The 26,018-nt window shown below is 50.2% G+C and overlaps 1 protein-coding gene across 2 annotated transcripts in view; it reads right to left on the minus strand.

The window, feature by feature from the left end:
* Positions 1–26,018, minus strand: part of ATP13A2 (ATPase cation transporting 13A2) — a 71,125-nt gene that overhangs the window by 20,234 nt on the left and 24,873 nt on the right. For both annotated transcript variants that reach the window (XM_037881012.2, XM_037881014.2), the window contains exons 3-16: positions 25,573–25,740; positions 25,034–25,092; positions 23,322–23,433; positions 23,117–23,196; positions 16,511–16,588; positions 14,786–14,855; positions 13,417–13,551; positions 12,223–12,289; positions 9,258–9,389; positions 8,015–8,182; positions 6,619–6,729; positions 6,469–6,515; positions 5,269–5,457; positions 4,969–5,175 (exon numbers count right to left, since the gene is read on the minus strand). In XM_037881012.2, coding sequence (XP_037736940.1) covers positions 4,969–5,175; positions 5,269–5,457; positions 6,469–6,515; positions 6,619–6,729; positions 8,015–8,182; positions 9,258–9,389; positions 12,223–12,289; positions 13,417–13,551; positions 14,786–14,855; positions 16,511–16,588; positions 23,117–23,196; positions 23,322–23,433; positions 25,034–25,092; positions 25,573–25,740 — 1,623 coding nt within the window. The remainder of the gene's footprint in view (positions 1–4,968; positions 5,176–5,268; positions 5,458–6,468; positions 6,516–6,618; positions 6,730–8,014; positions 8,183–9,257; positions 9,390–12,222; positions 12,290–13,416; positions 13,552–14,785; positions 14,856–16,510; positions 16,589–23,116; positions 23,197–23,321; positions 23,434–25,033; positions 25,093–25,572; positions 25,741–26,018) is intronic.

Raw genomic sequence — 26,018 nt, forward strand, 5'->3', positions numbered from 1 at the left:
ATCTTCTCACAGAAGATAGCGAGCATCAGACTGAGCTGTCAAGTACTATATTTATTATGGAAAACTAGTAATGCCCATGTTAAGGAAGTACAAATAAATTATATATAACAAACGAATAAAAAAAAAAGAACCAGGTCATGCTTCTGTCATATGCTGTACCAAAGCATAACTTGTGTTATAAATGACTTGGTCCCTATTACATGGTAAATAAACTGAGCTCATCTCTGTATAAATTTGGGTTACTGGAAACAAAAGAAATGTGGAGAAATTTATCAAGTTAGCCAACTTAAGCAGCTGAAAGGTGAATCCCACAAACCAGAGACAAGAATATATCAGTGAACAGGGAAGAAACTCCCAGGCGTCCGAAGAAACAGAAAAGATAAAGTGCTTTATAAATTACAGATTGGCCAACTACACTTATAGATTCATAGATATTAAGGTCAGAAGGGACCATTATGATCATCTAGTCCGACCTCCTGCACAACGCAGGCCACAGAATCTCACCCACCCACTCTTGTGAAAAACCTCTCACCTATGTCTGAGCTATTGAAGTCCTCAAATCGTGGTTTAAAGACTTCAAGGAGCAGAGAATCCTCCAGCAAGTGACCTGTGCCCCATGCTACAGAGGAAGGCAAAAAACCTCCAGGGCCTCTTCCAATCTGCCCTGGAGGAAAATTCCTTCCCGACCCCAAATATGGCCATCTGCTAAACCCTGAGCATATGGGCAAGATTCACCAGCCAGATACCCAGGAAAGAATTTTCTGTAGTAACTCAGATCCCACCCCATCTAACATCCAATCACAGGCCATTGGGCCTATTTACCATGAATATTTAAAGATCAATTAATTGCCCAAATCATGTTATCCCATCATACCTTCTCCTCCATAAACTTATCGAGTCTAATCTTAAAGCCAGATAGGTCTTTTGCCCCCACTGCTTCCCTTGGAAGGCTATTCCAAAACTTCACTCCTCTGATGGTTAGAATTGCCTTAATAATGGTAAGTTCTTAAACCACTTCAACCTACCATCTATGGACGACTGTGTAAGCAACGAACTATAGAACCATTAAAGAGACCACTAGTCCGGGCAGGGCTAACTGTTATTTAAACTGTATATTATTAAATACAGTGGGTTTATGCATACACCTGTGGTTTTGACTCTCTCTCATTAGAATATAGCTAAATTTGTTTTTTGTTTAAAAGCAAGCATATCATTGTGGGCGGTCTTTGTTAATTAGTATAATAGCATCTTATCAAGATTGTGCATAAAACTCAATAGCTGGGCAAAAGACTGTTCTACAGTCTGGCATCTTTCAAATAGGAGACTCCAAAAACGAAATGGAATTATTGATTGTATTTCAGGACTATTTGGACCTAAATTGTCTATTTGGAACAGGGCTGCTATAGAAAATAAAAAAAGTCATGAACTATTTTGAACATCAGGCAGCTGCAACGGTCTCTAAACCAATCATTTGCGACACGGAGGACCCCCGAGCTATTATAAACATGGGATGTGCTATATAAGAGGCATAACACTGCTAAACTGATTAACCAAACAAGAAAAAAAATGTATGAATTAGTCACAAAATATAGTAAGATAATCAGGAAAAATTGTGTAGGTAAAAAAACCCAAAAACTAAATGAGCTGCTTATGGGAGTTATGCATTAACTACCATAAGATTCAAAAGGAAAACCTGCCTAATCTACCTAAAATTCAGTCCATTTTGATCAATTTCATGGCCATAGGATTTAAAAAAATAAATCATAAATGTCATGATTTCAACTCTTTAAAGCTGAAAAGTCACGGTGTTGTAATTGTAGGGGTCCTGGCGCAAAAAGGAGTTGGGGGGGGAGGAGGAGGGGGAGTTGTGGTACTTCTGCACTGCCGCCGGCGACGGCGCTGCCTTCGGAGCTGGGCAGCCGGAGAGCGGTGGCTCCTGGCCGGGATCCCAGCTCTGAAGGCCGAGCCGCCGTCAGCAGCAGAGCTGGGCCCTCAGTCAGCAGCCGCCACTCTACGGCCACCCAGCTCTGAAGGCAGCAGCGCAGAAGTAAGGGTGGCTTGGTCTGGTATTGCCACCCTTACTTCTGCGCTGCTGGCGGGGCGCTACCTTCAGAGCTGGGCACCTGGCCAACGGCGGCCACTCTCCAGCCGCCCAGCTCTGAAGGCGGCAGTGCAGAAGTCAGGGTGGCAATGCTGCGACCCCCTGCAATTCCCTTTTGGGTCAGGACCCCCAGTTTAAGAAAAGCTGGTCTCCCCTCCTGAAATCGATAGGCTATAGGGTAAAAGCACACAAAAGGACAGATTTCATGGTCTGTGATGCGTTTTTCATGGCTGTGAATTTGGTAGGGCCCTACTTATTAATGATAAGCAATTAGCAAGGTGGTATTGCTCTCTGTGTAGAATAAAAAACAATTATAAATTGGCAATGCACTAAACTGTGCAGACAAATTCTCTTTTGCACAATTTGTACTTTGGGGTCAGAGACACTGCATCCTAAAACCATATTGCTCAGTGTCTGGTTCTGTGTCTATTTCTTTTATGGTATTGTTACAAATACTAGATACTGACACTGAAACATTTGACAACTTGGCTACTGTGCAGATTACCAAAAAAAAAAAAAAAAAAGGAATCTATAAGGAACAAATGGATCCACTTCAGCTACTCGTTTCAATGCAAATCTGGAGGGGGGAAAAAAATAATCAGTTTTTCTGTTAAGGAATATCAATACCTATGTAATTCCTTTTCACTTTGCATCTTCAGTGTGTGCCCATGCAGGCCTGGACCAGTATAATGAGAAAGCAAAGCTAGCAAGCTTCCCATGGCATGAGACGGTAGTGGCTAAGAGGCAATCACCCGCAATAAGAGTAACCTAGAACAGGGGTGGGCAAACTTTTTGGCCCAAGGGCCACACTGGGGTTGTGCAACTGTATGGAGGGCCGGGTAGGGAAGGCTGTGCCTCCCCAAACAGCCTGGCCCCTGCCCCCTATCCGCCCCCTCCCACTTCCTGCCCCCTGACTGCCCCCCTCAGAACCCCTGACCCATCTAACCCCGCCGCTCCTTGTCCCCTGACCGCTCTCTCCCAGGATTCCCCGCCCCTAACTGCCCCCCAGGACCCCAGCCTCTATCCAACCCCCCCTACTCTCTGTCCCCTGAGTGCCCCAACCCCTATCCACACCCCCGCCCCTAACCGCCCCCCGGACCCCACCCTCATCCAACCGCCCCTGCTCCCTGTCCCCTGACTGCCCCTCGGGACCCCCTGTCCCTTGTCCAACCGCCCTGCTCCCTTACCATGCCGGAGCCAGCCACGCCGCCATGCTGCCCGACAGGAGCGGCGGGCCAGAGCGCTGCCGGCGTGGCGGCGTGGCTGCAGGGGAGGGGCCGGGAGCTCAGGGGCCGGGCAGGACGATCCCGCCGGCCGGATGTGGCCCACGGGCCGTAGTTTGCCCACCTCTGACCTAGAATATGAATAGGCAGCACTGTGTAGTTACTAATTATAATTGTACTCAAAACTTTTGTTTTACTCCCCACGTAGGTCGGTACGGTGTCATACAATACTAATGCCCATCCCAGGTTTACAAAATAAATACACAGTTCAAAGTAAGTCCCAGCACCAGGATGAAGTAAAAAATATGTGCGCGCCAGTTTTTAAGTGTATATAGGGATCCCCTAACTTTGCATTTTAAAACCTTATCGGAACACAAAGGTACTCCACTTGGTTCAAATGAGCACTGGCATTCTTAAAGCAGCCCAAACCTTGGATAACCTTATCCATGCAGGTGACCCGGCGGGACGACCTTCCCGCACTTGGGCAGAAGTTGTGTCGAAGGTTTTGCTTCTACGACAAGGTGTATTCGTTTTAATTGTACTAATACTGCTGCTTATGCAGTTTGCTAGAACAGTGTCAATCTGCCATGAAACCCCTTACCGTTGCCTCATATATTAATTTGGCTACGGTGTGACCCCGATATAATTATTACGCGGTCAAGTGGGGGACGGTTAGCCAACGCATACGGGTTATACACACATCACATTACGAGGTATTATTTGCAAGGTATTAACATGAGATATATAAGTGTCGGACAATCATGTTAAGTTGGATTATGCTTGTTCTTGCTCACTTATGCTAAGACACACATCCCAAGATGCCCTGGGACACGTATACCTAAGCACTTGGTACAGGCAAATACAGAAACGGTCAAGAGTTACACGGACGCGCGTCAGGTACCAAAAAGTAACATCTGGAACAAAGGAACAACGCGGCACAAGGAATCATGTAAGACGTAGGACCGCTGTAAGGAGTATCTTCAAGCCCCCTAACGCTTGGAATTCAATATTCAAAGCAAGAGATGAGAAGGCACAGGGAGGCACCAAAGACAAAGCTGGCACCAGCTGGTTAGTTAAACTTTAAGTAACTTGACCAGCACTGTGTAACTTGTAAACAGCCATGCTATGGTGGCAAGTTTAAGGGGCGCAGACCTTCTGTGTAAGCTGAACTGACCACACTGCGAGAATTCTCTTTCTTTCCTGTACCGCATTGCTTTGTCTTTAGACAATAGATCTGGCTGAGCTCGGTTATTTGGTCTCCTGAACATTCCCCCAGTAGAGTAAACTAGTGGCTATCCCTTTCAGTCGATACCTCGACGGCAGCCTCTCTGCAGCACAAATGGGCTCCCCAAGGTGTGTCTTCTGGTCTCTTTTGGCTAGAGGGATGAAGGCTGCGATGCAGAGCCTGTGAAGTTGGGCGAGATGGAAGGAGGAAGCAAATGGGGCGGGGGGGGGGGGGGGGAAGGAAGGAGGGCCCTAAGGCTCAGAGGGATACAGAAGGCCAGCCGCTATCTCACCACTTCTGCAAACCACCCAAAGACGCAAGCCAATACACACTCCCCTGAAAGCTTCCAAACTTCCCCCTGCACTCCCAAAATCAGTCCAAAGCCTTTTGGCTCACACCCTGACTCCTCTCCCTCTTACCCAGCCGGTGGATTCCACCATCTTGAGGTCCATGGGGTCTCCTATGGGCTGCTCCATCAGCAGAGACACACCGTGGCAGGTGGCCAGCGAGTACAGCAAGGGGCCATCGGCCAAGCAGCGGGGCTCATGGGTGATGGGCAGGAAGCAGTTATTCTCCACGGGAACGACGCCCCAGACATCCAGGCCTTCCTCTGTGAGGGTCCCTGTCTGCAGCAAGGGGGAGAAGACAACTTGATCAGCCCACAAGCTGGCAGGCTGTCAAGCCAGCTGCAGCCCCGGTGCACGAGCCCAGGGACTCACCTTATCAAAGCAGAGCAGGCGGATTTTCCCGCAGAGGTTGATCCGGGGAGGGCTGATGCAGAAGATGCCATGTTTCTTCAGCCTGTTCTGGGCGTAGATTGTGCCCACGGTCATCGCAGCAGGGAGAGCCGGGGGCACGATGACTGTGATGAGATCCAGCGCACGGATAATTATTTGCCGGAGAGGAACCTGTCCAGGAGCGACAGCCAGGAACGGGGGGTGGGAGAGGAGAGAGAACACGAGAGCTCAGCTTAAATTGGGTGTAGGATCTTCGGGGGTGGGGGTTCTGCAGGACACACTAGCCCACAGTGCAGCACCCAGATCAGTGGGTCATCTGAGCAGCACTGGGAGCAGATGGACCATGGAGCACAAACGCCCACAATACCCTGCACGGGTCTATTTAATAAAGCTAAACCAGCTTTTCACCAGCAGCTTTCACCTGGGTTTGAGAGCACCTGGGATTTCCCAGATCTTTCCTTATCAGAGACACACACAAGCTTGCCATGCCCCTGACAACTCCAGACAGAGCAGAAAGGAAAAACAACTTAGAATGTGATCCAGGTTTTCAGACGCCACAGCTCCCTTTTTGGAGAGCATGATTTGCTCCGGCACTTTCGCAAGCATATGGATTGCAGGTGCAATGAGATCATAGAATAATCAGGGTTGGAAGGGATCTCAGGAGGTATCTAGTCCAACCCCCTGCTCCAAACAGGACCAACACCAGCTAAAACATTCCAGCCAGGGCTTTGTCAAGCCCCCTAATGATGATCAAATTCTTGATGATTTGCACCTAGGCATTTCTGCAGGTCTCCCGCCTGCAGTCTCTAAATTTAACATCTTGCCTCTGCTTCCTTCCTCAACAAAGACAAGCTGTGTCTGCCATTAGCCCCGCAGGGCCCAGGAAAGTTGAACTGGGGGGTTTATTCTGTGTCAGCCAACTCATCTGCAGGCTGTTTGTTACTAGGAGGGATGAGAGAGCCAGACGGAACCCAGAGCAGATCCCGGGTGGAGTCTGCAGTGCTGGCTGTTAGAGAAAACTGGAGGCAGAGCAATGCCTAGGGTTTCTCCCATGCCAGCATCTGTAACAGAGCCAAACTTGTCTGGACCATTCCTGATTTAAGCCCTGGATCCAAATCAAAGGAGGGGCACAGAAGGGAGAGGACTGGGAGGAGAGAGCTTTCCCCATCACTGGCAACTTACCTGGTTTTTAATCAAAATCACAATGCTGTATGTGGTGCCGATAAGAGCTGCAAGAGAGAGAAGGGACAGCTGTAAAGTGGATTCATCAGTTAATAAGACACTCAGCACCAGACGACTGCTGCTTGCAAGGCCGCCCGCTTTCAGACGTACCCAGAACTGCAAGGAAGAGGACAAACTTCACCGCATCCCTGTAGAACCTGAAGCTCACAGGCTTGGGGTAGAGGATAGAGCTGATCAGGTCCCCTTTGGCTGTACAGAACCCTGCGGGAGAGAGGAGGCAAGGAAAAGAGATGCTTATGGGACTTGGAAACTCACATTGTGAATTGTGGCCATTAAAAGCCATAGATCTTTGGGAGAACTGAAGAAGCCGCCCTGTGATTCCCTTTGACATAACAGCTCATCTCAGATCAGAGGGGCTCTTCCAACACAGCTGAAACACTGAATTCAAAAGCAGGGTTTCTGTCCACACCCAACACGATCAGCTCAGAGCTCCTGACTGTGGAGATGTAGCATCTCTCAACCCTTGCTCACGAGCCTGGCTGCAACAACACTGACAGGCCGTAACCACGGTTCTTCTGTTGTGTGAAGGGGATCCCCTAAGCGCCTGTGCGCATGGGGTGCATGCGTGCCCGTCCGTCTGTCCAGGTTAGTTGGTTTTTCACTTGCCCTGAAAGAAAGGAGAGAAGACTTTCCTTCCCCTTTCTGCAGAGCTCAGTGTTCCCCAGCTGCACTCGCCCTGGGGGGGGCAGGGAATCCCCAGCAGCACGGGTGGGAATCCGAGTCTCCAAGGCTGTAGGCACGGGCCAGTGAAACACGTTGTGAAAATGCTGCCCGGTTGGTGCTCTGAGTCATGAGAGAACAGGGTCAGTGTCCACGTTACACTCCACACGCTCTCCCTGCAGAGCGGGAGGGTCCCAAGGAGGGCACGGCAGAGAACGCTAGGGGGTAACAGGCTAACTACAGAGAACGAGGAGTAGCCAGCAGCCTAGGAACGTTACAGGTTTCAGCAGGAGAACGGCTCTGCCATGGTGCCAGGCTAGCCAAGGAGACAATACACTTTAATTTGGCTTCTAAGAACATTCTGTTCAATGGACCAGGGCTAAACCAACAGCGAAGTCGCTAGTACAGGTGTATCTGGACAGAAGGAGAATTATTATCTGGCCAGGATAAAACAGAACCAGCCCCATGTGTCATATCCAGGGAGCAATGATACTTGAACATAAGAACAGCCAAATTGGGTTAGACCAATGGTCCATCTACCCCTGTATCCTGTCTTCCGACAGTGGCCAATGCCAGGTGCCCCAGAGGGAATGAACAGAACAGGGAATCATCAAGGGATCCATCCCCCGTCATCCACTCCTAACTTCTGGCAAACAGAGGCTAGAGACACCATCCCTGCCCATCTTGGCTAATTGCCATTAATGGACCTAACCTCCAAGAACTTATCTAGTTCTTTTTTGAACCCTGTTGTAGTCTTGGCCTTGGGCACGGTACAGATGGGAACTAAGGACCGGGGGGCTCTGGGTTTGCTCCCCGATGCAGCTACCTGTGCGTGTCACCACAGCCAGGACCTCCTTGCCCACATAGGATTTGGCTTGGAGAACCTGAGTCCCGCAGAACAGCGTGTGCCGTTTGTGCTCCTCGGGGGAATAGATCATGTTGGCAGCTTGGGGTCCGCTGGGTAAAGGCGTCTTCATCACTGGGACACTCTCCCCTATAGGAGAAAATCAGCTGGAGAGTGAGGTTATGGATAGACAGATTCGTACAAACATGCCTTCATATTCAGCCAGTGTTTGAGTTCTCGCTGCGCAGGAGTGGGGCTGGAGGAGAACAAGGGCAGGTTGGGAATCCTTCAGGATCCACCATCCATGCTCTTAGTTTCCCCAACACACTCTTCAAAAGCCCTCTTGCTGGACAGATCCACCCTTCAGCCACAGAGGGCTGCGTGTTCTGATCTGGGCTCCATTCCTGTAATATCCGAGCAGCTCACAATCTTTTACAAGTAGATTTATCCTCCCAGTGCCCCTGTGCGGCAGGGCAGGGCTGTGATCCTCATTACACAGACCAGGAACTGAGACACTGATGTTTAGGTGCCAAAAGATGCCGACAGGTGCATAGTGGGATCTTCAAGAACACCTGGGTGTCAAACGCCCATTGAAATCAAGCACTGAAATCAATGGGAGCTGGGCACAAACTAGGCACCTATCTGCATCTTTATGTGCCTAAATACCTGTAAAATTCTGGCCTTAAGTGACTTGCTGAAGGTCATGCAGGAAATCAGTAGCAGAGCAAGGAATTGACCACAGATCTCCCTAGTCCCAGACTATTGCCCTAACCCCGGGACCAGTCTCCTTGTGTTCCAATGGATGGCCAGAAGGAGTCACTGAAGAGCTTCCCCCTCTCATCCCAAAAGAGGCTTAGGGTACGTCTTCACTGCACTCAGAGGTGTGAGCGTAGCCCGTGTAGACTTGCCTGAACTAGCTTTGCTCTAGCTGGCTCCAATAAGAATAGCACCGAAGCCATGGCAGCATGGGCTGGACAAGCCTGCCCAGGGCCCCAGGTATACACTCGAGTCACTAGCCTGCCCTTCTGCGGCTTCCCTGCTATTAGTCGAGCGGTGACGCTCACAGCCCGTCCTGCTGGCGTCAGGGACCACAGGCTCGGGCAGACAGCTGAGCTCCGATTCCTTGTGTGCACTGCTAATGGCAGGAGGGGGACAGTCAGGTCTGGGTAAGCAGAGATCTCTGCATCCCACAATGTACCTCTCTCGCGCTCCCGCCCCTGCTCACCTGTCAGCATGCTCTCGTTGACCATGCACTCGCCCGTTAGCAGCGCAGCGTCGCAAGGGACGACGAACCCGTCGGAGGGGAGACTGATGCAGTCGCCCGGCACCAGGTCCAGAGAGCTCACCACCGCCTCCTCTGCAAAGGCAGGCAAGCCACAGCGCACTCAGACTCCTCCCACTGTAACAAGCAGGCACGTGGTGCTTGGTACCGGCAGATCTCGCAGCGGCTTCCAAAAGGTGTTAAATAGCACTGCCCCCGGTTTACAGAGCGGGGACCCAGAAGCCCAGGGAAGGGGCTCCCCAAGATCACGCAGCAGGTCAGCAGCAGAGCAGGGAACAGAACCCAGGGCCTTGGACTGGGACCAAGGAAACGCAACACAGGCCACGTATCATGGGCAAATATCGCCGCAGCAACAGTACACTTTGGGTGTATGTGGGTGGGTGTGTCTTGTACCTTCCTCCTCTGCTCATTGCGGGACAGCCTGGCAATACCACTCCTGGCACACACCACGGGGATAAGCCCTCCTAGATTCGGTCCTCCAACTCTTCCCTGCGGTGCTTTAAAGCAGTGACTCTCAACCTTTCCAGCGTACTGTACCCCTTGCAGGAGGCTGATTTGTCTTGCGTACCCCCAAGTTTCACCTCACTTAAAAAACAACTTGCTGACAAAATCAGACCTAATACTGAACAATTGCGGACTCTCTCATTTTTACCATATAATTATAAATTAAATCAACTGGAATATAAATACTATATATATACAGCAGTATAAACAAGTCACTGTCTTTAGGAAATTTTAGTCTATACTGACTTTGCTAATGCTTTTCATGTAGACTGTTGTAAAACTAGGCAAATATCTAGATGAGTTCACGTACCCCCTGGAAGACCTCTGCGTACCCCCAGGTTGAAAGCCACTGCCTTAAAGCAATGGATCAGCCTCCATTTAATTATTAAGGCATTAAAGTCCAAATCTCCACTAAAGAACTTACGCAGATCGCTCTGCCTCGGATCAAGGCTGAAATTGGAGCTAACTGGTTCATAATCACCACTTTAAAGGCTTAAAAGGATGTGCCGTGGTGCATTTAATATCTGTGCTCTGAGTGGCTGCTCAATTATTTTATATCATGTTAGCCTTGCATTGATAGGCACACACAGCAGGAGATGCCATCCCGCAGCGGGTAGATAGCGAAACTAAATCCCCGCCAGCCACCGTAAGAGAGAGAACCTTCCAAAGATTAGATACAAAAAGACAAGTCAGCAGGGGCTGGCGGGAATCGGTTCTTTAAGTCTCATGTAATTTTTAACCTTTTAACTTTAATCTTGTGATCACAGGGCGCGAGACCCCAGGCAAACAGCTACTTAGCAAAAGTTAAAAAAAGAAGCCAGCCTTTTATCTGCCGAGAAAATTTAATTTGAACTAATAAGGCGGCTTACTGGAGTTCAGTGGAGAGGCAGTCGTAAGAAATTCTGCCTAATGGAGCATGATTAAGCTGCTCAGCTGGGCTGGTTTACAAGAGAACTCGTACGCAACATTTCTTAAACAGCAGGTACGTTTTTCACGTTAGAAAGGGACAGAGCAACGACCTGCCTAGGTTCCAAGTTTAGATGTTGTGTTAGAGGTTTTACAAAGCCGAGCGCAGCCTGCCTTAGGGGCTAGAGCGCTGTACTGGGACTCAGGAGACCTGGCTTCGTCTCTAGCTTGCTGGGTGACCCTGGGCAACTCACTGCACTGCCCCATCCTCAGTTTCCCCATCTGTAAAACAGGAATCATGAGCCTGGCCTCCTTTGTAGAGCACTTTGAGATCTACTGATGGAAAAGCGCTTGATACTACATAATAATAACCATCCCGAGTGCCTCACAACAGCACTTATCTTGCTAGAATGAAAAGCATTTCAAAAGCTGGATTTTCCTTTCACTCTTTATATGGCGTTACTTTCTGCCATTCGCTTCCTTTTGGACAATGAAGATAAACGCATATGTTCCCCTTCTCCTTGCCAAGGGCATTTCCATGCGCACTACAGACATACAAGCCCTGATCTTGCAGACCTGTGCATGGCTTTCCTCACATGAATGGAGCTGCTCAGGTGGGTGGAGCCTCCTTACACGTTCACAATCTTGGGGCCATTGGAAGGAAAAGTTAAAATCCCAAATGCTGTTTTCATTGGAATGCTGAAGCTCTCTAATCAAAGTGCTTTACAAAATACCACCATCCCCCATTTTACAGATGGGGAAACTGAGGCACAAACCCAGCAGGTGAGTGGCAGAGCAGGGAATAGAGCCCAGGTCTCCTGAGTCCCAGTCCTGTACTCTAGCCACCAGACCACACTGCCTTCATAATCACAGGGGAGCAAATTGTGTGTTCTATCTGATTTAAATCTAACAGCGTCCTTACACACGGCACTCTTTCACAATGCCTTAACCCTCACGAAGCCTGGCAGTTTACACGTGAGATTTCACTATGTCAGCAGCTCAGGGGGAGCGCAAGGCCTGATTGGGGGGCGGGGGGGGGGGGGAGTTCACAGCCGTGCAGCCAGCACAAGGCTGGTGCACCACTTGAATCCTATTTGAAAGGCTTCGGGGAGACTGGAGTGGCACATGGACCTTGTGCATGGGTGAATTTCATCTTATGAGCAAGGATCTTAATACTTCAACTATCCCCACTGAAGTTACTGGAAGTGCTCATGGGAGCAAGCATACATGCCCGATAGCATTTGCAGGATCAGGGCCTAAGAGCGTAGCCTTTTCGTTTTGCAACAGGCGAAGCATCCGGTCCAGGCTACCCTCACCATCTCAACCGACCCGGCTGCTCAGAGCGAGGACGATGGCACCACAGACACGGCGTGATCTTCCCCCTTGTAGCTCTGCCAACAAAGGCCCATTTACCTCAGCGCTGATGGTGCGAAAGCTCGTGGCATCTGCCTGCCTTTCATGCGGCAGTGGAGAATTACAACCTACTGCTGCTGCTCACCTCCAGCGGCTCGGTGGACTCTCACGCTGATGGCCATCTTCACCATGTTCCGCAGCGTTATGCTTTGCTGCAAGGAATCAAAGAGAACTATCGCTAGCAGGGCAGGGAGGGCTTTACACCCGCACTTCGCGGGGACTAGTCCAGAATGGAAATGGCACCACGTGATGGCGGCAGGAAACCCTTCCCTGCCCTGCCCCCCCCCCCCAGGATTCATAGACTTTAAGGCCAGGAGGGACAATCTAGTCCTCCACCGGCCCCGTGATGCCTGCACCAAGCCCATAACTTCTGGTTGCACTAGAGCGAATCTTTCAGTGCTGATTTCCAGACTTCACTGCTGGAGAATCCACCAGATCTGGCTCTGTTCTGTACCATCTTCGTCTCGTTCCTTCATCTCTCCTCTTCCTTCTTAATCCCCCTCCCACATCCCCATTCCCTTTTATGGAATAAAGGCATCTCCAGTATAGAGCAGCGATGCACTGCGCCCAGGAGGATACAAACCCCAGAAGCGCCCTTGGGTTGCTAGGGCTGGTTGTCTCCAGGCAGTGCCGCAGGGACAAGAGCCAGGGGATGCAATAGGCCGTCACACGCTTTAAATGCACTTGTGCTATGACTGAAAACGTGAGAGCTCGATTTGGCTGTGTGCTGATAATAGCTGCTCCATCCCACCCTTCGCCAGTCGTCCTGGCTAGGAAAAGACTATTGGAAAAAGGCTTGCAACTGTACAAGGAATGCAAACAAACCGCCCCCTGGCAAGCAGCGCACATGCGGCAGAATGCCAGCCTGCAGGAAGAATGGGGACAAAAGGGAAGGAATACTTCTCGAGAGCTCTTAGCCCCACATAAAATAAAATTGGCCCCAAGCCAGTAATTTTTGTAACCACGGTGGTCAGGGATACAACCCTATGCTCTGGGTGTCCCTGGCCTCTGATTGCCAGAAGCTGGGAGTGGATGACAGGGGATGGATCACTCGATTGTCTGTCCTGTTCATTCCCTCTGAAGCCCCTGGCATTGTTTCACGGTTAGAAGACAGGATACTGGGCTAGATGGACCACTGGTCTGACCCAGGCTGGCTGCTCTTCTGTTCCATGGGTGCAGAGCGGGAGTTGCTCAGCATCCCCGGAGTAACCCTGCAATGCGGAGCGGACAGCAGAACGCAGCCATTTGTCCCTCCCCTCCCAAGAGGCCGGACACCCACCTTTCTAGTCTCGTAGAGAGACAGCCCTATGGATATTGCAGAGATGATGAATATGCAGGCAGCGTAGTAGTAGTAATTGTCACAGAGCCACAAAATGATGCTGAAAACCTGGAAGACGTAGAAGGGATTCAACACCTGGAAAGAGAGAAAAAGCAGGGGGCCTTTAGGGCAATCAGTATACAAAGAAACTCTCCGACTCAGTACGTGGCAGCTGGTTGAAAGACAGGGAGATTAGGGGGCTACTGGCAGTGCTGGGAAAGCTGGTGGACAGAGCACATCACGGCCCTGGGTTCTTCACCCGCTGGTGCGGAGCACAGGGCTCCACATCCTGAGGAGCGCAAGCAATCTCCCGCAAGCTACTGATGGGCGTGCCCCGTCTGAGCTAGGAGATGCTACAGCGCTTGTCCGTGGCAGGTATCGCAGCCTGCCCGCCATTAACCGTAACCTGCTGTGGCCTGGCTTCCCCGCCTCACCCACGCCCACCAAGTCTGGCCGACCGGCATCTGCTAAAACGGTCGTCGTCCTGCTGTTGGTGAGTCAATATCCCCACCCCTTCAGAGTTCGGAAAGGGACTTCCCCAGTCCTCCAAGAAAACAGCAAACAAGACCTGACCTGGCAATGCATTACAAACCAAGAGGGGGGTGCGAGGAGAGAGAAACCACCACGCAGTTCACCCCATCCACACCAGCCCAGCCACTGAGTGGAGATACGGGAAGAGCAGCGGGTGTTTTTCAAAGGTCTCTTCTGAAAATCCACATTATGGGTCACTGTATTAGAGATGGGGCAGGTGCTGAGCTGGGTTCGCAGACAGTGAAACGCAAACCACAGAACATCTGTTGGTCGGCCTGCTCCTGGAGGAACCATGGACCAAGGGAGATCTTGCCAGGGCTCCCGACTGGGTCATGTCAACGTGCCCAACGCTGGAAAAACCTCTGATTGTGGCGGAAGGACGTCGGAAGAAGAATGCATTACAGTAGCACCTAGAGGCCCCAACTGAGATCAGGACTCCATCGTGTAGGTGCTGGACAAACGCACAGCAAGGAAGTTTGTAAGCGCTTTGGGGCAGGGACTAACTAGACAAGACAGACACAGGAAGCAACTAGCCCAAGGTCAACCCATAGATCAGTGGCAGAGCTGGGAATAGAACCCAGGACTTGCAACATCTAGTCCAGAGCCCTAGCCACTAGGCCCCTGCACTAGCACATATTTAGCAGGGTTTTTCCCTAACAAGGGGCTTCACAGAGGGCCCCATCTTGTCCCGCCAGGCCTGGCTAACAAGGAGTCTATTTCTGCCAGGTCTGAGGAGGGGAAAGCTGCTCTTTCCCTTCTGCGAAAGGCAACAGCCACGTGACACGTTGTAGCTTTGTACCTCGTCCACCAACAGCTGGAGGTAGGGTTTGACCGGCACATCAATCAGGTTTGGCCCATAGACCTTTCTCCTGTGCAGAACAGAACAGACGCCAGAGGTTTTAGGTGAAGACTCGGAATTTCAAACTTTCCTGTTAAGCGAGCTACACACTGCCCAGATCTCAGCCCCGGCTCGCAGTGCCAATTTAAAGCGGAGCACAGGGTAGTCAGCCTACCGCCGTTAGGGAAGTCTCTACGCCAGCTAGCAGTGCACACAGATCCCGCCTGAGGTTTACTATAACCCCGGCCCCCCACCCCCTCCTACTGATGTTAAACGCATGAGCGCCTCTAGTTGGTTAAGTAGTCATAAGTTCTTTGGGCGTGAGAAGAGAATCTGACCTCTCTGGGGAGTACCCAGCACAATGGGGCCCCGAGCCATCATAATACACAGCGCCAGGGAATAAGTCAGGCAGCTGTAAAGATGGATGCCAAGCGGTGGCTGGGCAAAGGGGCACACAGAGTGGTCACTAGCCCTTTGACCTCTGGGGGGGGGGCACTCTCAAGGTAGGTTAGGATACAAATGAAATTAACACTGTGATCTCCACATAATAGCTAGGGAATCCTTATTTACATCACCCAAGTTATTGCATAATTTAAAAAAAAAAAAACCACCCTGATGTTAAAGCTGAATGAACATTTTAGACGTCTACCCGCCCTGCTCCGGACGCACGTCTGTATCTACAGCCGGTCATCAAGGCCTGTACTCTGCAGTCAAACAGCCACATCCCCTAACTCGTTATAACCGCCATGCTCCCCACCCAAGCTTTGTTGCTGCTCGTTAACAACAGGTACCGAGGTGGCAGGTAGCGAGCTCTTTGGGGCAAGAAGCGAGGCTTTTCTATGGACAGCGGAAGTGCCTGGGCGCATTCTGGGGGGGCCGTACAGGGAACAATAAAGCTGCTAATCAGAGCTGGATCCTGCGCTCATTTAAGTCAACGAGAAAGCCCCCGTTACCGTTAACGGTGCAGGATCAGGGTCTACCTGAGACAGTGTCCACAAAGCTGGGATAGCAGGAGCTGCAGCTCAGAATGGCGCCGCCTCGCCAGAACACCACTGCCCAGAGCCCACCTGCTAGTTCTCCAGGTGCCATCAGTCACCTGAAAGCTGATCTGTGGGGCAAGTGGCTGCGCCAGGCAGTGATCTCTTCAGTCACACAAGCTCATAGGGTCGTGCCTGGTTTGCTACTGGAGGGAAAGCCTCTGAAGCTAGCGCTGGTGATTCAGAAGGTGGTGGACAGAGGATAGAGTCAGGCCCCAGCAGGGCATTTGGGGACATCGTCCTGCTGGAGGTGAAATCTTTCGGAGAAGACCTGAGAGGGGCCGTGAACACTTGTCCACGGGACTTTGCATAAACCTGGGCCCTTGTGTGACCATATTCAGATTTCCCTTGCACTACACTGACACCCGCGTGGGCTTTCTGAGCTGATCAGCCAGGTTCCAAATTCACGTGCTTTGCATTTGACTTTAGGAAGGCCAAAGCAAGCCAGAATGCACAAGGCACAGACTGTTGGCATGGAGGGATTAAAATCCTGCACTGATCTGAGACAGCTCTGCTCCCCGTCCTACAGGTTAACTACACACCAAGCTTTTTACGCTTCCTTGTCCAAACCAGCTTTGCCACTCCCTGAAACAGCCCGATCTGCAGCCAGACCCGTCCCCAATCATTAACAAAGCCATAGTGTACTTACCTGGTGCTGTGGTCTTGGTGGTTGAGGCCTGACCGGGAGAGATGGATGTCTGCACAGGTCCAGCCGTCATCTAAGACACTGAAAAATACATGCACCAAAAAGAAGACACCTGGATTTACACATGTCCAGTAGTAGCCAAATCCAGGTGAGGGTATGTGGATAGAAGTGAAGGCGACCAGAACTCAGGGACACATGGATATTATCTCAAATATCCTGCATTATGAGGGGTAGGGCTCATTTTAAAAGAAAGAGCCCACCACGTAAACCTGTCCCTTAGTTTTATTAACCATTCGAAAAATACTAAGCTGATGCCATCACATACCAATCAGTTATGCAGAGATGGCTGTCACGGTTAGCCTCCTACAATGAAATCTATAGTATTACACAAAACTGGGGAGAGTCCAGAGGAGAGCAACAAACTGATCGGAAGGTATAGAAAACCCGTCCTCTGAGGGAAGTCTAAAAACCTGGGCAGGTTTAGCTTTGGGAAAAGACGACTGAGGGGGGACCTGAGAACAGTCTTCAAATACGTCCAGGGCTGTTACAAAGAAGATGGCGACCAACTGTCCTCCATGTCCACTGAAGGTAGGACAAGAAGCAACAGGCTTCATCGGCAGCCAGGGAGACTTAGGTTAGAAAGTGGGGAAAACTTTTCAACTCTAAGGGTAGTTAAGCTCTTGAAGAGGCTTTCAAGGGAGGCTGCAGAATCCCCATCAAGGGAGGTTTTAAAGAACAGGTTAGACAAACACTTGTCAGGGATGGTCTAAGTATATTTGGTCCTGGCTTGGGGGGTGGGGCAGGACTAGACAGCCGCTCGGGGTCCTTTTCAGCCCTACATTTCTACGTTATAGACCTATGCAGCACACGCACGTGCCAGGATTCTGACTGAGTTTCAACATTTGTCAGTACCAGCAGATCTCAACAGTACAATAACTGAAATAAAACATTGTCAGATCAATAGGTCTGACAGAGCAGACGGACAGGTAAATAAAGCTGAATTAAAGCTATAAAATGCTAAACGCTAACACAAGTGCATCAGGGGCTTGGTCCTGCTTTGAGCAGGGGGTGGGACTAGATGACCTCCTGAGGTCCCTTCCAACCCTGAGATTCTATGATTAAGGTTACAAGGTCAAGCCGTAAGAAACCAGGACATTGTTCACGGGTGGGAGTAGAAAGCTCACACTCTGGCCTAAGGCAGCTCTGGCAACATTAATGCTGGCACTGGGCACTTGCTGCATATTTTATCGTACGTATTTGCAGAGCGGAAAACATTCATTCACCACAGGATAAAGGAGTTTTAAAAGAGGCCACCCAAACCAACACTACAGATGTGCCGTGTAACCAGATGAAAAGGTCTTCTGAAGAATCATTACCCTGAAGAAGTTGTGAACCCCCAACTCGATCTTTGTGTTGCATTAACGGAAGCTTTATGCATTTAATCTGCGAAGTGGTGGGTGTGTGGCTTTTTGTTTTTTAAACAGATATCGGAGGATTGCTACCAGAATTTCCAAGCTGTTGAATCAAGAGGCATATCCTCAGCTAGATGCACAAGAATGCATCTTTCTTAGTGCGCACCTACTAATGAAAAGGACCGGTCTACCTTGCATGCTCCATGGACATTTTCAAATGGCTGCAACTGTGCTAAATTGCAGACAGTCCTCTGTCCCTGCCCCCAAACCAAGCAAGGACACTAACCCAAAAAGAACTATGGCCATGCCATGCTCCAAATATTTTTGAAGTTCCGATCACTAAAGTTTGACTTTTGATCAAATTTAGAACTTTTTTCTGAAACACTCACCTTTGGGGCTGATACTTTCCATGCTCAGATTCTGCTTGAAGATATTTATATGCTTTGCACAAAGGAGGTCAGAATCACTACCCCATTTGACATATGGGGAAACTGAGGCACAAATAAGTGATTTGCCCAAGGTCGCCCAGCAGGCCAGTGGCAGAGGAAGGAATAGAACCCAGGACTCCTTGGTCTCAGTCTAGTGATCTCTTTGCTGGGCTACGCTACCTTTCTCTGGACTAGTTTCCATTCTTAACTACAGAAGGTGCAATCAAGAACCTATAACAATAAAACCTAAGTACAATCACAATCGATGACACCGAGACTCTATTACGGTAAGAAAATAAACCAGAACCCAACATTCACACAGAAACACTGCTAACAGACCTGCCTGGCTGCTCACAAAAATCTGTCTAGCAAAACTAAATGGTTTAATTTTTCTCTGATCATTTTAGCCAGATTAAGAAATTTATTTTTTTAAAAGCACCCCTTGGCTCAGGATTTTCATCTCATCGTCAGGAAGTATCACGAGAAACCTCAAATCACAAGGGCGAAGGGGTGATCGGTGTGTCGTCACAACCGATTTGTGGGCACAACAGCCTCTATACAAGCCCTACCTATGTGAGCTTGGGAAAAATGTATTCTGAAAGTTCACACCATGAAAAGTTCCGATAGGGGATCAGTCAGAAAGCCTCCCAGGAGAGGTGGAGCAATGTGCTTTTCTGTGCCCAGATCCAGAGCTCTCACCCCCTGGCCTCAGGAGTAACACCAGAGACTTATTTCACAGTCCGATGGCTTCAAACTGTCACGGTTTGGACTTCAAACAAACCAAAGTACAGCTTAAAGATTTTTAAGGCCGTAAGGAACTATTCGATCAGCTAGTGACCTCCTGAATAGCACAGGCCCGCCGAGTTTTTTGGTGTCACTGTCCGGATCAGAACTCCACTTTGAGTTCAATATACATGACACAAAGGGGGGAAAAAAAAGCTTCGAGTCAACAAGAATTATCCTTTCACGTGTATTTCCTCTCCACACTCCAGCTGGGAGCCTCAACATTTCAGATGGCAGCCTGAACGCTCTACAGATTTGCAGGCTAGTTCCGGGGGCTGGCCCAGGATGAATCCCCATCCTCCAGATCAGGGTTTCCTGTTACATAAGCACACAGCATTGCAGAGCTGCACGCAAGAAGCCACTTCATTGTGCTGGCCTATTAAATCACTTTCTTTCTGCCTAGGCATGGTTCTGGTAGGGTTGGCTTATTCTTAGGCTTGGCTTCACCTATGCAGTAGCATAACCACTTTAGACCTCAATCCAGGACCCGGACCCCATGGAAACAGAGAGGAGGGAAAATACCATCCTTTCTTCTCCAGGGAGATTACAATCTAGAGTCAAGGTGATTTCATGCAATCGCCATCAGACAAACCCAAATCATCCCTCTCCTCTGAACCCTCTGCCACTAAATAGATGGACCTAGGTAAGGGCAGCGGCACCCACAAGCCATTTGCTAAGGGTGAATCTACACTATGAAAAGTGATCTTCTGTTATTAAGAGTCGCCAGCCTCCTTCGTCTTACAACTGGACTTGGTATCATCTGGCTGCCAGGGCAGACACGCGGGGTGGGGTGCACTATCCACCTCTAGGTCTCTGGGACACTTTCTGCAATGGACAGTGAAGAAAACTTGTTCCTAATGGTACTTGCTGCTAAACCGTTTTCCACCTTGGTCCATGAGACCTGCTCTTAACGCCCATTGTCAACACCAGGTTATTTGCCCAGTGCAGGCCACGCTTAAGGCATCACCAAACCAGGTGAGGAGATGGCGCAGATGCTTAATATGGGGGTATGAACGCAAGTCATTTTAGCCCCATCCAAAAGCACACAAACTGATGTGACCTCACCTCACACATGGCACTGAATCTGCTCCCGTTAGCTGGCTTAGCCGGATGGAGACACAACAACATGTGAACCAGGTTTCCTCAATCTGGGTCAAAACAGAGTTTGAATCCAGTCCTGCCAACCGGGTTCTCAGCCCAGGGTAGATGTGGGAAAGAGAGGCACCTCCAACTGGATCATCTTTGTAAATTGTGACTATGTGGCTGCGACAAGGAGGGTCCAGGCACCCACAAGAGAGAACAGGACCCCCCAGCCCCGCCAAATAAGCAATTAAATCAACAGGGTTATTGTACCCTACAAATGTGTTGAATAAGAGAACTGTGCTCAGAAACTTCAACTCCATCTCACAGCAGAGGTGAGTGGATCAGACAGCGAGAGGCACCACCCATGCCAGGTGTTTACACGAAACCAGCTTCAAATAACCATCTGTCGCTCAGCCCAGGTAAAGACAACGGTGGACCATTAAAGTTAATGGAAAACCATTGAGACAACAGAGACAAGGTGGGTGGGTTAATACCTTGGTTGGATCAACTTTCGTTGGTAAGAGACACGAGCTTTCCTCTCTTTCACCAACAGAAGCTGGTCCAATCAAAGATATTAACTCACCCACCTTGTCTCTCTAACATCCTGGGACCACAACAACACTGCATACATTGAGACACCTGAGAATTTCCCCCACAACTGAAAAACCATGAGTCACCATGGGCGAGGGGGGGGGGGGGGGAGAAGAACCCTTTTAAAGCAGGTTTGTGTCTGAGCTTTGGTATCCTGAAGCTGTCTATGAAACACTGGAAACCCCCTAAAGCTAGGGGGTACACTGGGAAACCATTCAAAAGCAACAGGTAACTTGTATTAGGCCTGGTCTACACTAAAATAAGGTCAGTTTAACTATGGCCGTCAGAGGTGTGAAAAATCCACCCCCCTGAGCGGTGTTGTTAAACTGACCTAAAGTCGCCGTGTGGACACTACTGGGTCGAAGGAAGAATTCTTCCATTGACCTAGCAACTGCTTCTCAGGGAGGTGGATTAACCACAGCGATGGGATGGATTAGTGTCCACACTGACACATTACAGCAGTGCAGCTGGGCCACTACAGAGTTTTAAGCGTAGAGAAGCCCTGAGAAAAGGGATTTTATCTCATGCAATAGTGTAAAGCCTGAGGGTGTCTCTTGGTGTTTATTTACTGTGTCACTTGTATGGGTTGGGTCTCTCGCACAATTTCATCTCTGAATCGGTGGCTTTTCTATTCAATAAACCTTTTGTTTATTTTCACCCCACGCAGGTCTCTAGTGGGCAAACCACACGGCTGTGGGGCCCAAAGTCAGCTGGTGTCTGGGGGGCTGGTTTCACACCTTTGAGGGTGATGCGCCGGAGGGGAAAGTCAGCGTCTGGTGGTTAAGACCTCGGGGAGGACAGATTTGGGGAGACTCCGGATGGGAAGGGCTGCTGGTGTCACCCTGCAAAGGCTGGTGGACGCCCGGGTGAGACCTTGTGCTTATGGGCCAGCTACTGGCACCAGGGCTCTGAACCAAAGTTGCACAGCATAAAAGCCCCTGAAGTTACAGGGCAGGTGGTGACAGAACCCCTGACTGGTCCGGGCGATCACCAAAACATCACAATGGAGGACAGTTTCTAGAGCAGGCAGCTCTCTGATTCGCCCAGCCAAGAGACAAGGAGGACAGGCTTGTGGTGAAGACATGTGCCTATCAGAAGATCTAGGTTCAATTCCTGGCTCTGGCCTCAGGCAAGTCACTTAGTCACTATGCTCAGCTCCCCAGCTCCCGTTTGCGCATCCGACTCTACCCTCCTGTATCTGCCTGTCTATTTGGGCTCCGATTCAGGACAATACTTGAGGTATGTGTTGAACTTTAGGCATGCGCTTAGATCAGTGGAGGGCACCCTGCGGCCCGCATGCGGCCCATCAGGGTAATCTGATTGTGGGCCGTGAGACATTTTGCTGATGTTGACCATCGGAGGCTCAGCCCCCCGCAGCTCCCAGTGGCTGCGGTTCTCTGTTCCTGGCCAATGGGAGCTGCGGCCGGTACGTCTCTGCGGCCAGCCGCTTCCTGCAGCTCCCATTAGCCGGGAACGGCGAACGGTGGCCAAGCCTCCAATGGTCAACATCAGCAAAATGTCTCGTGGCCTGCAATCAGATTCGTCTGATGGGCTGCATGCGGCCCGCAGGTTGCCCACCACTGGCTTAGATGCTGTCCTGACTGGGGATGTTTTCCAGAATCAGGGCTTCAGCCTGTAAGTTCCTTGCGGGTGGGGCAGGTCGGTCTTCATTGCAGAGCTAACTTGGGCTTTTATTCAGTTGTTGCCCCCAACCTCTCTCCCGTCCACACACAAAACCCTCTCACCTGAGTTTGGTGGTGCTTTCGTTCCAGGCTAGCTGGCCTGGCTTGGGGTGTGAGTTAGAAATCAAAAGCCACTTCCATGTGGGCAGGTAGCCTGCTCGCTTTGCAGTGACAACGTCGGCCGCATCCCTCGATCGCTGACAGTCCTCCAGTACCTTCCCACCATTCCCCGGGCGCCCACAAGGACAGACAAGTTCTCTCACAATTCATTGGGAAAGGACTGTAGAGAGGCTCAGCTCACTATAGCTAAAAGCACCATGGCCACAATGTGCCCCCAGTAAAACGTGCATGAGCGTGACACCTGTGAGGACGGGCAGGGCTTTGCCATCTGGCTGCTCACACCCAAGCGAGGCCAACCTGGGGTGCTCACCTGAGTTAACTCCGCAGCGAAGACAGACCTGGGGTGTCTCTACAGCACCAGCACAATGGGCCCCGATCTCTGCTGGGGTCTCGGATACTACTATTGTGCAAATAAAGTTACTGAGGGTCACAGGCAAGAAGAGTGCAGAAGAACATTCAGTAGAGCACGGAAGGGGAAAGTTCTTCCAGCTGAGAGGATGGCTGCCATACCTGACCTTGCAGTACGCCTGCCGTCTTTCAATCCAGACGTAGCGCGACCCTTCAAAGAGATAGTAGCGCACGACGTTTTTCTAAACACAGAGAGAAACACGTGATGGAGAGCCCCCAGCTCCCAGCACGGCTCAGCCCCCTCTAGGACGAGGTTCTGATGGCCCCAAGGGCAAGACCCAACAGGAAGCAGAAGGAAGGATGTTACCTCCTCCTTCCTTTGAAGCCGGACGGTGTCTCTGCTGTCATCTTCGTCCAACACTCCAATGGCAACACTGGTTCTCCCATCGTCGGCTCTGGCCCCAGGATGATGCTCGAGGCTTCTCGGGAAGAAGAGCGCAATGTCAAAAAGCCCTGCTCCTGAATAAAGGCCCCATCTCTAGGTGCTACTCTGAGCACAGAGCTTCAGTATGCAAGGGCTTTGGGAACCCTGGCGAACTCCAGGAGCCTTTCGAATTGCAACTACACGCAAGCCCATCTTGCAGTGCCTCTTATACCAGCGATGCATGCAGGCAATCCATGAGATGGGGAGTTAATCTGGCTCTGACTCCACTAAGAAATAAACAGTTGAACAACAGTTGTAATCTAAAATAAAACCAAGGTCTTTTCCAGTTATCCATGATCTGTAGCCGGGGTAGGCAACCTATGGCCCGCGTGCCGAAGGCGGCATGCGAGCTGATTTTCAGTGGCACTCACACTGCCCGGGTCCCGGCCACCGGTCCGGGGGGCTCTGCATTTTAATTTAATTTTAAATGAAGCTTCTTAAACATTTTAAAAACCCTATTTACTTTACATACAACAATAGTTTAGTTATATATTATAGACTTCTAGAAAGAGACCTTCTAAAAAGGTTAAAATGTGTCACTGGCACGCAAAACCTTAAATTAGAGTGAATAAATGAAGACTGGCACACCACTTCTGAAAGGTTGCCGGCCAGAGCAATTCCTGCCCAGGTGAGACCTCACTAGCTGTTATAAAGTGCTCTGGGGATGCAGAACCCTATGCAGGTGTAAAGCGTGGTTCTTCTCTGAAAAATGACTATGTAGAAATGGCAGCGTCTCATGCAGCCAATCTGCGCCCTGTGCATATTCAGGATCACATCTGCCTGCTTCAGTAACTAGAAACAGATTCTGGTGCTTTTCACTCCTGTTAGCCCTGCAGGATCCACCATTATGTCACCCAGGTAATCTAGTGATTAAAGTGGAACCATCAACTTAATCACACTTCTGTCTGAAAGGGTTTTGTTTTGTTTTTTAAAACCTACCATTGTTATTTATTACACCCAAGATCACTAGAACTGAAAGATCAGAGGGGGGAAAACACTATTTTACCAGTTTGTTTGCACAAAGTGTTACCCATTTCTTTTGTTTGTTTGGGTCTGTCACACAGCAACAAGGGAGAGAGAAGAAAAAAAGCAGGAAAATGTGATTGTAAAACACCACTTGTCAGATGGATTCAGGGGCTGCTATAATATCTGAAGCTATTTTTGTACAGCGCCTTGCACAATGGAGTTCTGGTCCGTGACTGGGTGCTTGCTATGACAACAAAATAAAACAATCCAATTTTTCAGAGCTGATTGGCTTTCAAAGAGATGGTGACTTTTGGACTCCACAGGTATCGGAGTAATAATCAATCGTATATTCAGTGGATTTAATTGCGTTTCAGTGGGATGGTGGGTTTGTTCATACCCCAAATGCAAATCAGTGCTCTGGGTGCATGAAATGGAACAAAAGCTGCATAGCTGCAAGGGGTTCAGTTTTGCACACCTCCATTCACATCCATTTCATTGTGTTTCAGTCCACAGTGGAACACACAGCAAGCCCCTGAGGGATCATTCACTCTCTTGGCAAAATCACAATGGGATCATTTGAGCACTGACTCAAACACTCAGGAAGGAGTGAATCCACAAGTCCCACTTACCTGCCCTCGCCGAGCTGTTCAGTTTGCACCTGGGTAACGAAGCACTGCCCGAACCGGTCCTGGAACATATAATTTCAAAACAAGTGCTTGAGGAAGGCTGGCCTCGGGTTTAGGGTGCTTGCAGGGGAACAATAAGTCCAGGGCTCAAGTCACTGCTCTGCCACGTAATCTCTGTGTGACCTTGGGCAAGTCACTCAGTCACTCTGTGCCTCAGTTTCCCCCCTAACTTTTCATGCTGTGGGAGCTCTGTTTCTACGCTTTGCACAGTCTCTGGTTACTGGCTGATAACATGTCTCACAGCGGCACTTGCAGCTCCCACAGAGATCAGGACCCTACCACACTAGGCCCTGGATGAGAGCCTCTCCCCTGAAGAATTTAGAAACTGAATTAGGCAAGGCAGAGGGTGGGCGGAAAGGCGCCAAATTACAGATGATCACGCAGGGAGTCTGTTCCAGAGCCAGGAATTGAACCCAGGTCTCTCGACTCCCAGTCCAGCGTCTTCACCACCAGATCCTCCCTCCCTCTCCACAGTTACTCACGGTGACTATGAGCCAGTCGGCTTGCCGCAGACGACACGGCCTGCACTTTGCTCGGACCTCCAGGCTTGGTTTCCAGCGGAAGACGATCAACAGGATTCCTGCCGTCAGCACGGAGAACACGTAGCAAAGGATTATCCGCCATGTTCTGCTTTGGTAGCCGCTAGCCTCCTGGGAAGAGAGCAGAGGCAGGAGAGGTCAGAGCTCAGTCCAGACCAAGTCACTGCTCTCCAGGGTAGAGAGCAAGAGGCGGTGACAGCAGTGACGGGCAGCGGCCGACCTTAGAACCTGCCAGTCCAGGCGCGTCTGACTCCAAGATCCCACTGGCTTCCAAGAGCCACCTAATGGAGTTGCTAATGGGCCCCGCCACCCAGGCCAAGTCCACACAACGGCCTCATTTGACATGGGTAACGTTGATCCCCGGGTCTTGCTGCTTAGAGTTTATGGGA

The sequence above is a fragment of the Chelonia mydas genome, chromosome 18 (genome assembly GCF_015237465.2).
Source record: "Chelonia mydas isolate rCheMyd1 chromosome 18, rCheMyd1.pri.v2, whole genome shotgun sequence".
Taxonomy (NCBI): Eukaryota; Metazoa; Chordata; order Testudines; family Cheloniidae; genus Chelonia; species Chelonia mydas.